Source organism: Bos javanicus, chromosome 10 (genome assembly GCF_032452875.1).
Source record: "Bos javanicus breed banteng chromosome 10, ARS-OSU_banteng_1.0, whole genome shotgun sequence".
In the NCBI taxonomy this organism is placed as follows: domain Eukaryota; kingdom Metazoa; phylum Chordata; class Mammalia; order Artiodactyla; family Bovidae; genus Bos; species Bos javanicus.
The window spans coordinates 7,946,391-7,960,619 of record NC_083877.1 but is presented as its reverse complement, the minus strand read 5'-3'; the positions used below and the strand labels follow the sequence as shown (position 1 = coordinate 7,960,619).

At 43.5% G+C, this 14,229-nt stretch overlaps 2 protein-coding genes across 3 annotated transcripts in view; both read right to left on the bottom strand.

Annotated features, from left to right (window-relative positions):
- Positions 1-173: 173 nt before the first annotated feature.
- On the bottom strand, positions 174-853 carry LOC133255579 (serine/arginine-rich splicing factor 9-like). The gene has a single exon (XM_061430011.1). It carries the CDS (start codon positions 783-785, stop codon positions 174-176), a length of 612 nt encoding a protein of 203 aa, XP_061285995.1. The 5' UTR covers positions 786-853.
- Positions 854-11,789: 10,936 nt separating this feature from the next.
- IQGAP2 (IQ motif containing GTPase activating protein 2) overlaps positions 11,790-14,229 on the bottom strand; it is a 307,710-nt gene continuing 305,270 nt past the window's right edge. For both annotated transcript variants that reach the window (XM_061430007.1, XM_061430008.1), the window contains one exon: positions 11,790-12,744. In XM_061430007.1, coding sequence (XP_061285991.1) covers positions 12,631-12,744 — 114 coding nt within the window. In that variant the 3' untranslated portion in view covers positions 11,790-12,630. The remainder of the gene's footprint in view (positions 12,745-14,229) is intronic.

Here is a 14,229-nt window from a genome sequence, read left to right as displayed (position 1 = left end):
TTTTATTTCCAATATTCTGGGAGGTGGGTCATAGAGGATCCTGCTGTGATGTATGTCGGAGAGTGTTTTGCCTATGTTCTCCTCTAGGAGTTTTATAGTTTCTGGTCTTACGTTTAGATCTTTAATCCATTTTGAGTTTATTTTTGTGTATGGTGTTAGAAAGTGGTCCAGTTTCAGTCACGGCCCCTCGACCCAGACCGAGACCGTGAATAGCCATAGCTGGTGCTTCTCTCTGGATAAACTCGGATGTAGGATGTTTCACCCTCATGAGAGCGGAATTTGGTTTCATCCAGTTTAGGCAGGGCATATTCCATGTCTTCTTTTCTGAGATACTCAACCATCCCCATTCCATCTTTCTGCACATCTGCGTAACAGACGTCCCCAGCTTCTCGCATGTGATCCTTCAGGTCCTGCCAGCTGCCTGATGGAGGAAGTCCTGAAACAAGAACTCGGAAATCAGATCTTCTTGTAGGAGGCCCACTCCTCCCACCGCGGGGCCACCCACCCCGACCTCCGTAAGTCCTGGGGAACTCCACACGAAGCCGACACTGGCCATAATCATAACCGTTCCTTCCATAAATTGCATCCTCAGCATCTCGGGGGTCCTCGAAGCGCACGAAGGCGAAGGGCACGAGGCCGTGCCGATTCTTGAGCTCGATCTCGCTGATGCGGCCGTACTTGTAGAACAGGTCCTCCAGATCCTTCTCGCGCACGTCGCTCGGAAGGTTCCCCACGTAGATGCGCCCGTCGCCCTCGCCGCCGCGCTCGTCCGCCCAGCCCGACATCCGCACCGCCCGACGCCGCGGGCCCGCCGCAGCCCACGTCGCCGCCGCCGCCGCCTCAGCCGGTGATCCCCTGAACAGAATTTTTGACGCTTCTTACTCACTTGCCTTGATTTCGCTCCTTAGATATTTCATAGGTCGGGCACTTAGTTCTCTGACACACGGGCTGCGAGTGGGTATAGAATCAGCCGGTCCCAGGAGCCGCTTCTTCGCCCTCGCGCTCGGCGCGGCTGCAGCTCTTGGCTCTAGCCCGAGCTCAGCGGAGGCGCGCGCCGGCTCCACCTGCGCCGCGGTGCCCGGAGGCGGGCGGGCTGGGCTTTCCCCGCGCCTCGGGAGGAAGGGCCGCCCGGGAGCCGAAGCTCACACTTTGCCGGGTTTGATAGAGTTTGGCCAAATTCAAGGCGCAGGGCGGAGACCCTCGAGCCTCTGGCCGGGTTCCCCTGGAGGACGAAGCCCCGCGGGCAGGAGCGGGCCAACGATTTCGTTTGGAGAGCGTATCTGCTGAGCGCGTCTTTCGGACCGCAAAGGGAAACGGGTCCCCTCAAAGGGCCCTTTCTTGGAAAGGTTGCTCGCAGCCCCTTCTCCTCCCAGATGTGGGGGTGTGTTCTGCACCCTGGGGCTGATAAACTGCTGTTGAGACTCACTTGTTGGGTTTCTAAGCTTTTTAAAAAGCGATTCCTCGAGGAGAGCCCTGAAGCCCAAACCCGCCAAGACCACCTTGTTCTTCCTTGTTTGCCCTCATCGTTCTCAGCGCACAGCGCCCTGTTGTACACAGATGTTGCTCAGTAAATTACTGAATAACCTAACTGAATAATGCTATTAAAAATGCTTATTCAGTTCTCCGAGGAAAATATATCCAAGAGTAGATGTAAACCATAAAAATTACATACTTCTCCACTCTATCGGGAGAAGGCAATGGCACCCCACTCCAGTGCTCTTGCCTGGAAAATCCCATGGACGGAGAAGCCTGGTAGGCTGCAGTCCATGGGGTCGCTAAGAGTCAGACATGACTGAGCGACTTCACTTTCACTTTTCACTTTCATGCATTGGAGAAGGAAATGGCAACCCACTCCAGTATTCTTGCCTGGAGAATCCCAGGGACAGAGGAGCCTAGTGGGCTGCCGTCTATGGAGTCGCACAGAGTCGGACACGACTGAAGCAACTTAGCAGCAGCCACTCTATCGACATACTATTTTTCAGCATCCTTCCCTAAGATGCCATTGGTTTTAAAAAGTCATTTTAAGTACCACAAGCAAGAAAAAATAAATGCTGCCAGTTAAACTGTCACATTCCTTTGCTTGTAAGAAACACCTCAATTTCAAGACTGTTTAAACACGAAGAAAGAACATCTCAGAATCAATGGTGGTGGTTTAGTCACTAAGCCCAACCCTTGCAATCCCATGGACGGTAACCCATCAGGCTCCTGTGTCTATGGGATTTCCCAGGCAAGCATGCTGGTGTGGGTTGTCATTTCCGTCTTCAGGAGATCTTCCTGACCCAGGGATCGCATCTGAGTCTCCTGCATTGCTGGAGGATTCTTTACTGAGGGAGCCACCAGGGAAGCCCCCAGAATCAATGAAATACAGTGTTAAATATAATATTAATATGTGCAGCCAAATATAACAGTTCAAGGATATAAAATGAAAAGTAAAAGTATCTTCAGCCTTCCCTTCTAAGAACCACATCTGCATTGATGACCACTGTTCAAAGTTTCTGTCCATTATTCAAGAAATTGTAATCACATACAAGTATATATGTATGTGAAAGTGAAAGTCTGTTCAGTCCTGTCCAACTCTTTGTGACCACATGGACTATACAGTCCATGGAATTCTCCAGGCCAGAATACTGGAGTGGGTAGCCTTTCCCTTCTCCAGGGGATCTTCCCAACCCAGGGATCGAACCCAGGTCTCCCACACTGCAGGCGGATTCTTTAGCAGCTGAGCTACCAGGGAAGCCCATGTATGTATGTATAGCTTTGAAAATGAAAGAACACTCTAAGTACACTTTTAAATTTTATCTGTTTCATTGGTGGAAAATGTTTTTAACCATTTTCTAAAACTGAAGTTTAAAATAACTTTCTCTCTCTCTTTTTTTTTTTTTTTTGCCTTAGTTATTAGAACAGAGCCTGGTAGGCTATAGTCCATAGGGTCACACAGTCAGACATGGCTGAAATGACTTAGCACATTAGAGCAGAATGTACCTCTAGTGACAAAAAAAAGAGCTTCGGAAATAATGAAACGCTTAAGTTCTTTAGGGTGGGACTGAAATACACCGAGCAAAGGAGAATGCAACAGAATGAGGTGTTTCCTCCTCACTTGAGTACTTTCTAAAGATTGTGGATTGCTAATTGAGCAGCCACCAAAACTTGAACTTGCCTTCAAAAACTTGCCTTCAGAAATGGTGGTTTTGACTTATAGCACACACAAGTGCAGGCTCCTGGACCCCATCCAAGGCCTATGAAATCATATTCTACGTTTTTACAAGGACCCTCAGGTGATGGGTAGTATCGGAGGGGTTTCAGACCAAAGCTTTCAGTAACAGCATTCTAAGACAGGAAGATCCCCTGAAGGAGGGCATGGCAATCCACTCTAGTATTCTTAACATGGAGAATCCCATGGACAGAGGAGCCTGGTGGGCTACAGTCCATGGGGTTGCAAAGAGTCAGACACAGCTGAAGCAGCTAAGCATGCCTGCAGGCACATTCTAAAACAGGGATCTCAATCACCTGGACCAGAATCACCTGGGAGGCTTGTTAACCGCCCCCCCTCCGCCCATGGTTAAGTTCCATTTCTAGATTCAGCGGGTCTGGGAAATGGACTGAAAATTTACATTTTTAACCAGATCCCAGGTGATGCTGAGGCTGCTGGGGACATACCTGAAAACAACTGCTTTGAGGGAGAAAAAGAATTGAACAGGATTCGGAATAGCTTTTGTATTACTTTCTTAAATGATACGATGTTTCAAGCATAGAAAACTACAGAACCTAATACCCATGGCATTTACATATACAGTATTGTTTAAGATTTTTTGTCTACACTTTTCTGATTCCATTCTTCTTCTCTGCTCAGAAGAGTAACTTTCTCATCCATGTTATTGCACTTTTAGTATAGTTGTGTTTCCCCTCAATTTTTTTTTCAGTATAGCTCTGTATGTTTTAAATATTTACACAGAGTAACATACTTTAAGAATATTTTTGCAGTTTGCATTTTTTGAAATTTACCTATATGATACATATATATTTAATTTTTTAAACCTATAGCATTTTCTTATGTTATATACCACATTTTATTCTTCTAAAGCCATCTATTTTATCTATAGTTTTGACCTCACTTTCATTCCTTATATAATGTATTTTTGCTTTTTTTCCCTTTAATGGAAATAACCAGTTTTTTTTTTAAATGCCCATCTTCTTTTGTTGCTGTTATTGTTTATTTTTTGTGTCCTTAATTTTCACACAGGTTTTAAAAATTTCCCTCTTTCGACTTCCGTTGGATTTACTCTTAATTCTCCTAACTTTTTGAACTGTTTAGCTTAATTTTCACTTCTCCCTGCATTTTGTAAGTTTTGATATGCATCTCAGGTATAAATATGTATAAACATATGCATCTCAGGTACAAATATTTTGTCAACTTCATTTTATCTTCTTCAATCTGTAAGTGATTAGAAGTTTTGATTAATTTCCAATTTTGTATTATGCTCTGTTGGTGATATGCTGTTTTCTCTACAAAAATTCATGTATTTGGGTGCTCTTTAGAGCTTCTTGCAAAACATATCAATCTCTCTACTTCATCTGTTCCCTGTTACCCATACCAAAATGTTTTTGTTGCCAGTTTTAGAGCAAATACATGCAGCTTCCCCGGAGCATCAAATTAACCTAACCAGAGGTGGCTCCCCAACATGTTAATATTCCCCAGAAATGAAATCTCCTCATTGCAGCATTACATGCGTCACTCACAACCACTTTATAGTGGTTCCCAGTTTCATTTTCTTTGAACTTGTCTGGCACTAAAATGAGTCACTAGCTATCCTCTCATAGTGTTTTTGGTATTTAATAGTGTGTTTAAAGGAGAAGGCAATAGCACCCCACTCCAGTGCTCTTGCCTGGAGAATCCCGTGGATGGAGGAGCCTGGAAGGCTGCAGTCCATGGGGTCGCTGAGGGTCGGACATGACTGAGCGACTTCACTTTCACTTTCATGCATTGGAGAAGGAAATGGCAACCCACTCCAGTGTTCTTGCCTGGAGAATCCCAGGGACGGGGGAGCCTGGTGGGCTGCCGTCTCTGGGGTCGCACAGAGTCAGACACAACTGAAGTGACTTAGCAGTGTGTTTAAAACAAACATGTTATACAAATGGTGAAAGTTTTAAGCCCAAGATCCCATGAAAGCAGTTTTATTTAAACCCATTAGATGACCTACCTGCTTCAGCTATTCCACTTACCCCTCCTCTGTCTGAAGCCCTCTAAGGACAGCACTATATCCCGAGAACTTGCCTTAGTTATTTCCTTTTGGAAGCTAATGGTAATGATATCCAGGCTTCTATGGTGTAAGATCAAATTGTCTTCAAATTAGATATTCGATTCTCCAGGTGTTGTGCAGATATCTCTACATTTGTTTTTTAAGCAAACAGTCGATCTGTAATCAAGGAATCCTATTTCCGCCTTTTGTTTGCACAAACCTCCATTCGTATTTTGGGTTTAGAAGTAAAGTTAATCATTTCTAGTGGGTCAACAAGGCGTTTCCACTAATTACACCATGGACAGAATGGGAGCCTATCCTAGTGGTTGGGGGTGCCAGGAAAAGGTCAAATTCAGTATCTATTCAAAAGAAACAACAGAAACTTGTTCCAAGTATAAGGTGACCTCAGTATCTTTCACTTCTCATATCTGTTCATTTCCCTTCTGAATTAGTGAGGATTCTCTGGAGAAACAGAATCAATAGGATATATAGAGATAAATATGTAACAGGAGATTTCTTATTGGAACTGGTTCATATGGTTATGGAAACCAAGAAGTCCCACCGTGATCTGAAGTCTGTAAGCTGGTAACCAGGAAAGCAGTGGTATAATTCAATGAGTCCAAAGGCCTGAGTACCAGGGGCAGTGATGGAGTAGTTCCCAGCCTGAGAACTGGGGGGCTGCTGGGGTTAAGTCTCAGAGTCTGAAGGCTCGAGAACCAGGAGCTCTGGTGTCCAGGGCAGAAGACAGATGTTTCAGCTCAAGAAGACAAAGAGGAAAAAAAAAAACGAGAATTTCCTCTTCCTGCACCTTTTTGTTCCTTTTGGGCTCTTAACAGATTGGATGATGCTTGTCCACACTTGTGAGGGTGATCTTTATTTATCTGGCTTTGCTGAGTCTTAGTTGTGGCATGTGGGATCTAGTCCCCCAACCAGGAATCAAACTTGGGTTCTCTGCATTCATTGGGAATGCGGAGTCTTAACCACTGGACCACCAAGAAGTCCCACAGAAAGTATGATCTTTACTCAGTCTGCAGATTCAAGTGCTTATCTACTTTGGAAATACCCTTACAGATAATAGTCAGAAATAATATCCTACTAGCTATCTGGGCATCCTTTTGCCAGGACAAGTTGATACAAAATTAACCATCACACCCTTCAATGTATTTTAGCTAAGAGATTTTACACTCTTAGGAAATGACAGTGAGGCAACCTAGGGAATCTGTATGAGCTATTTTATTTGGAGAGTGCATATTCACTGTTAAACTGAGATAACCAGTGATCATTCATACTGTTGGGGCCACTGGGAGGAGGGAAGAGGGATTCTACCTTGAAGTAAGGCAGGATGGGAACTGGGCTTGAACCCTGTTAACCATCCTTAAAGCAAAACCAGGAAACCCCCTCCTTACAGGTGGCAAACAAAGATTGGGGGTAAAGGTCAGGTTGTCTTAGATTAAGGGTAGTGCCTGCACCTGCATGCTGTAAGTGTTAATTGTTCCGCACCTGCATGTTGTAAAACGAATTACTAACGTGTAACCCGTCATGTAGCTGAGGATATAAAACCGAGTCCTCTGAAATCACTTGTTAGGACCTGTTAGCGTAATAAACCGTACTCCGCTGTCTCGAGTGTCCTCCGAGGAGTGTTTGCGACACCGGATTCTACAGTACAAGTGCCGAGAGCATCCTGGGGCACCTGAGAGGTGGTGGGGATCTGTCTTCTTCTCAGCCCCATGGCAGGATTCAGTGCTGGGTGTCCCTGCCACTTAGAAGGCACTGCCAAGGCTCTGAGAAGCGGGGCCTGGAACAGTCTCTGTCCTCTGGAGCTTAGAGAGTTGACTTAGAAGGCTCTATCTTAACTTACTAAATCCTGGTTTCAGTAACAGAGGAAATGGGGTTTTTACAAAGTTGATCGCACTTAGACCACCCGATACACACCAGAATCTCTCAAAATAGAGACAATTTTCATCATTCAGAGTTTTGTGGTTTGCCTCTTGGAATGTTGAGGAGTACCACAAACTCCTACTTGACCACAGCCTGAGGTGTAAAAACTACATCATGAATAACACCTCCAGTTGGTGCCTGACCACACACAGACACACCAACATGTATCTCGTGACATAAGGGAGATGTGTGTTAAAAATCAAAATTGAGTAAATTTGAAGATCTGATGGGCTTTATTCAGAGATTCAAAAATCAGACAGTAGCTCCTGTAGCAACTAGAGGGGAACTCCAGAGGGTTCTTATAGGCTGGAGGAGGGTGGGACAAGGAGGTATTAGCAAAAGAAAAGAGGATTTCAAGCCAGGCCGTGTTCTTCTGGGGGAAGGGAACTGCAGGGGTCTTAACCATGCAGATTAGCTCCAGAGTCTTGATCCAAAAATTAAGATTGATTGTTTTATGGGTCACATTTATGGGCAGGGTTAAAACTGCAGTCAAGGCTTGCTTTGCTGTGATGGGAGTAGGGAGAAAAAAATCAATTCATTTGGGGTTTGTCATTTTTTTTTTAAACATATGTCATGTCAGACAATGTTTTCACTGATTGGTCTCTTTCTTCATCACAAACCTCCAGAATATTAAAGTATGCAAAGGCTTTCCCTCTTGTGGAGTTCACTAGAGCACATTCTTTGAGAGTAGCTAGAATCCTGTGATGTTCTTTCTAAGTTCTAGGTGCTGAAGAGTGGAGTTCAGGGCTTCTCTGGTGGCTCAGCGGTAAAGAATCTGCCCGCCAATGCAGGAGATGGGTTCAATCCCTGATCCACGAAGACCCCACATGCCTCAGAGCATAAGCCCAAAGGCCACAACTATTGAGCCTGTGCTCTGTAGCCCAGGGAACTGCAACTTCTGAATCCTGAGCACCCTAGAGGTGATGCTCTGCAACAAGAGAAGCCTGCGCACTGCGCTGCAACTAGAGGAAAACAAAAACAAAAACAAAGCCCTGCAGCAACGAAGACCCAACATAGCCAAAAATAAATTAAAAAAATTTTTTTCTTTAAAAGAGGAGTTCGGGGGATGCATGGTCCCTCTCAGCGTTTCAGACCAAAAATGATTTGTTAACAGTGGAACAACTGTGATCAAACATGCATCAAGATACAGGAGTCAGCTATGTAAAAATGAAGTTAAGTGTTTCAATTGCTATGTGTCTCTAAAGGAAAACCAGTGTTTTCTTTCTTCTTCCTATGAGTAAGGAAAGCTTTGCTCCCTGGGGAGGAAGCTGGGGAAGGGTAGCAGAACAGGCCACCCTAAACAGGCCTCTTTGACATAATCTTATATTGAGAAACCGCAGACACAGGAGAGGCTCTGAGAGCAGAGTGGAAGCTCTGTGTAAAGGAAATTGTAAGGGAAATTCACAGTAGAAAGGGGGCTTGCCAGGAAGACTGCTATTTCCAGAGATAACTTTTCCCAGTCTTATCTGCAGCGCCTATGTTTCCTCTTCTCACCTTCCGGAGAATTGCCCCCACTCCCAGCTTCCTCACATCTTTATCTTAGTTGAAGATAGTGTCTAAGGTGGTGTGTGCGTGTGTGTGTTAGTTGCTCAGTCATGTCTGACTCTTTGTGACTTCATGGACTGTAGCCTGCCAGTCTCCTCTCTCCATGGAATTCTCCAGGCAAGAATACTGGAGTGGGTTGCCATTCTCTTCTCCAGGGCATATTCCGGACCCAGGGATCGAAACTGGTCTCCTAAATTGCAGGCAGATTCTTTACCATTTGAGCTACCAGGGAAGCCCATCTAAGGTGGTAGCTTGAGCCATTTGGGGGGTTTTTCCTGAGTATCTCCCATGTTAATCAACTATTTGATTTTCTCTTGTTAATCATTTAGCACAGGGAGTCTCAGTAAAGAACTTAAAGGGTATAGGGAAAATTATTTTCTCTTCCCTACACTGCCCAAGAATCTTAGTGGCTCAGGGTTGTAGGGAGCAACTGCTCTGACGTCGCGGTGGTTCAGTCCTCCTGAGAAAGATGCAGGCCTTGGCTCCAGGAGTCTTTGCACCCATGCCTGCACTGGCTCCTTGTCCTCCTTACCTGCTTCCTTCTCGGGGTCACTCATTCATTCATGTCCCTTCAAGATCTCAAACAAGTAGCAACTGGTAACATCTTTAACAATTACCTCATCTTGTGGGCCAAGAGAAAACATTCACAGCTTTCCTTGAGGGTGCTGCCATGATGCAAAGATCTCATCCATACAAATAATACTCAGGCATGTCACTCAAAAGTTAAGACAAGCCCCTTTTTGAGAGCCTGCTAAAGGTTGGCTTTTATCTCTAAACATCTTCCCCTAATTTTGGCTCCTCTTGTACATTTCTACTTAAAGTCTTTCCTAGAGGATGAAGAAGGAAGTTTAACTTACCACCGACTTCCTACAGGTTCCTGTTCCTCACCTAATGTTAGTTGGAGGAGACAGGGTTTAGTCTCAAGGTGAAGTTAACTGTATGTTTAATGACTGCTCTGATAGAAGTCTGTAGCAAAGGTCATGCATTAAAAAACCCACACCTACAAACTGTTGAGACAACATTGTTTCAAGGTATTTACCTCTGTCAAAAATCTGTATAACCTGAAACCATTATTAAAGTAGCAGATTCGACTTTTTAAAATCTGAGTTTTCCAAATTCTATCTTACCTTCAAGTTCATTTGTGCCAAACGTGTGCACGTGCGCTCGGTCGTGTCTAACTCTTCCTCTGTCCGTGGGATTTTCCAGGCAGGAATACTGGAGTGGGTTGCCATTTCCTACTCTAGGGGCTCTTCCCCATCCAGGGATCAAAACTGTCTCTTGTGTCTCCTGCACCAGCGGGTGGATTCTTTACCACTGGTGCCATCTGGGAAGCTTATGCCAAATGAGCATAGGCTAACCCAGTTTCTCAGTATTTGGTAATCCCTATGGAACATAAGGCCTGTTGAATGAACGAACAGAATACAAAGTGTCAGGGGTACTCTGGTCAGGGTTAGCCTGAGAGTCTGCATTACTGTTGTGGTAGAGATAGCTGGTTCGTCGCCAGGTATCTCTGCTCCGTTTCTTTACAACTAGAACCGCGGGTTTTCACTGGGCACATGGCTGCTGAGTTACAGTTACAGTTACAGACCTTACTGCCCAGCCTCTCCTGAAGCTAGTTGTGGCCATGTGTCCAAGTCTTGGCCAGTGGAAGTAAGCAGAAACAACACGTGGCACTTGGAACAAAAGGACCCGCCCTGGACTTCTTTCCCTGAATCAGTGACAAGGGCAGAGCCCAGTGCCAGCCTGTGGCCCTGGAACTTGGAGCACTGCTCGCTTACCACCGAGAAAACACTTCCACCTCGTCTCAGTCACAGGGTTTAGAACTTTGGGTCACAGCAGCCACTCTTGAAAGGGAGCAGGATATGTATTTCTGGTAGAAGGAGTACTTCAAACTGGCTAGTTTTGAAAAGCAGCAGATATAAGAGAAGCTGTGGAAGCCAAGGAATTACCCTTTTGTGAAAGACTTTTACATTTTTAAGGGAAATCTCCCGATTGCCTCCCGTAACTGCTTCCCTCCCCCATTGTCTTTGTCTTTAGCTGGAAATTTAAGGGGGTGGCTTGGGCTATTTGGGGGAGTTACTCAGTTTTTCCCGTGTGTCTCGCATGTATGTAGGCTGTATAGGAGTTATTAAACTCTTTTTCTCCTGTTAATCTTTTATTATGGGGGTGTGGTCCTCAGCCAAGACCCTGAAGGATAGAGGGAAAATTATTTTTTTCTCCCTGTAAACTGTTCTACATAGTACAGGTATAGGTGTATTGCAGTTGACCCTTTAACCAATGTGGGGGTTAAAAGCCTCAATCATCCACCCTTCACGCAGTCAAAAATCTGAGTATAACTTGTGACTCCCCTAAAACTCAACTACTAATAGCCTACTGTTGACCTAAAGTCTAACCAATAACATGTGTGTGTGCTCAGTCGTGTCTGACTCTTTATGACCCCATGGACTGTAGCCCCCCAGGCTCCTCATTTCATGGGATTTTCCAGGCAAGAATACTGGAATCATTTGCCATTTCCTTCTCCAGGGGATCTTCCTGACCCAGGTATTGAACCTGTGTCTCTTGGGTCTCCTGCATTGGCAGATGGATTCTTTACCACTGTGCCACCTGGGAAGCCCCTTACCGAGAACATAAACGCTTGATTAACACATATTGTTTATGTTATATGTATTATACACTGTATTCTTACAATAAAGTAGCTAGAGAAAAGGTTATTAAAATCTTAAGGAAAAGACATTTACAGTACTGCACTGCATTTATCAATACTGAAAGTCTGTCATCTGTTATAAAATAAAGAATTCCTCAGTACCTATATTAATATTGTCCTATATGTTATAAAACACTGTAGATGTTACACATCTTATTAACACTAGGTATCAAAACTAAAAAGATGTCAAAGAGAAATTCATGTTTCGTTTAAATTGTCAATTGAAAAAGTTCACATATAAGTGGCCCCCACAGATCAAACCTCATGTCGTCTGAGGGTCAATGGTACTTCTTTGCCCCAAAGGCCCCACCAAGAAGCTTCTCCTACCCACTAAATGATCTGGATTTATTCAGTCAAAAGGCAAATTAATGTAATTCAGTAACATTTATTTTACATAAAACAATTTTTCAAAGAATACATTTAAAAACCATCCAGATACTGATCATATTGCATTACAAAAGCTTGAGAGGCACAGTGGAAATATTCAGATAGATGGTGAGGGGTGGAAATGGGGGCCTTCGATCGCTGTTCACGGTATTCCTTAGTCACTTAAAGGCTCTGGGTCCGAGGGTCTTTACCCTGAGGCAGTAGTGCACTTCACTGAGTAGGAATAAATCACATAAAATATATACCTTTGTACAGAAAGTGTTATTGTACTGTCACTTTCAATTAGTTATAAAACTCATTTTGAATTGCACAAAAGTTCTCTTTAAAATCGATAACTCCCAGGAGGCAGGGCTTAGAACCAAGTTATCTGTCTAAATAATTCATTACAAATAATTCAGTTTCCATTTCTCCACAGAGCAAAACAACAACAACAAAAATCTATGAAGAGGTACATTATTCAAATGGGACATTTAAAATTTTTTTCATAGGAAAATAGGTTTACACATTTGTCCCTAGTCAGCTAAAATTATCTCCCTACTTTAAAACAAATCCCAGAATGTCCAAAGATTTAAATCAGAGTACGCGCACCACAGTACAGCATGGCAGCGTTTACAAGAATTCGTTCCGTGTCTCATTCTACTGCAGTATCAGATTACCAGAAAGGCACGTGGGTACATTCTTCAGAACAGTTTTGGTCTTGAAAAAAAAAAATCACACGTTTATAAGCAGTGATCTCAATCATGTTTAGAAACAAAAATACTAAACAGATTCATTTCCTAATCCAGGTCATACAGAATCCAAGAGATTTCTGCAGGCACTTCACTTCCCGTAGAACTTCTTGTTCAGCAGGTATATGAGAAGGTTTACATTCACTTTGACTTTATCAAACATTTTCATCACAGCTACGCCTTCATACTGCATCTGAAGTAAATCCTGCAATTGCAAGGAACACCAATCACAGCTTCAACTTGACGTTTCCCACATTTAAAACACATTCTAGAAGAATTTGTTGACAAAAATAAGATTCAGTTGACCTAAGGACCTCGGTGGGGACTCTTATACTTCAGTGTGCATCGGAATCAGCTGCTTTCTTAATGAAACACAGGCCAGTTAAACACAGATTGCTGGGGTCCACTCCCAGGAACCTCTGATTCTGGAGCTCTGCGGGAGGGCCCAAGAATTGGCATTTTAACAAGTTCCCAAGGGGTGATGATACTGTTAGTTTGGGTGCCATAGTCTGAGAATCACTCATCTCAATGAAAGAAAACAGATTTTTAGAATTGATAAGGACTGTATGAGAGAAAACCAATACCATTAACATCAGATATATAATTAAAAGTTTAATTTTAATTGAAAAACAAGACACAGAGGTGACAGCAAGATGAGGTATATCCTGTAGAAGAGCCAGTGTTTTCTAAAGTGAGACTCAGACAATTCATTAAGGAGCAAAAAGAATATTAGAAACTCCTCTTTATTTTTTTCCCCTCATTCCTTAAGCATTCACACTTTCTGTGTATTTTTTAAAATTAATTTTGAGTAAAGTGCCAAGTGCATGTATACTTTATAAACAAATATGTAGAAATGGGGAGAAATGATCTATTTATTGATGAAAATTGTGAGACTGACATTTGGAGACCAACAGACAAAGCAACTCCTCCTGATCTAGACAGACTACTTGTGTTCCTGTATTCTGTTCCCCAACCTCAAGTAAGTTTATCACTCTGTGTTTCATCACTGCTGTATAAACAAAGAAAAATTAATAAAATTTCCTTCATTTATAAATTAATAACTGGGTCACACCAGTCACACACATGAGACTAAGCAGTAACATTTTATAATAACCAGGACAGAGGCCCTTCCCAAACAGAAGGTATCATTCCTGAACTGCCCTAGGCTCATACCCAGGTCTTGTTTTCCTGCTTCTAGTTCTGAAAACTTCTTGCTTCTTAATGATAATACCTTGTGTCTGCAACGAGCATGGCCACCTGCGGAAGTTGGAATCATCTTTGAGAGAATGTGGGCTCTTGCCAGCTTCCTGCTCCACTTTCTCAATTAGCTCCAACTGCACTCAACTAAAACCCCTCCATTATTTAGAAATGCTTCTGAGATGGAAATGCCACAGGGAAGTGAAGTTCTTTGATCAAGAATGCTTTTGACTATTAAACAGGGGTGGAGGTTCACTTTTCCTTTGGGACAGGCAACATCTGTTAAATTCTCGTGGAAAAGAACGAAACCAACATGGTTCGGTTGAGAAGGAATCATGTACAGAGGGAAATTAGCTGGGCCCCCCATGTGGGGACCGGAGGAATTCTGATGGAACTCATGGTTGAAGACCAGATTTTAGCCTCAGCTCCACTATTTGCTATAAGATTGCAACAACATATAACCTCGCTGAAGTTGTGTTTTCTTGTGCGTAAA

Bases quoted from the DNA above. Each gene is read 5' to 3' on its own strand.
- LOC133255579 (XM_061430011.1), bottom strand. From the start codon at position 785: ATGTCGGGCTGGGCGGACGAGCGCGGCGGCGAGGGCGACGGGCGCATC.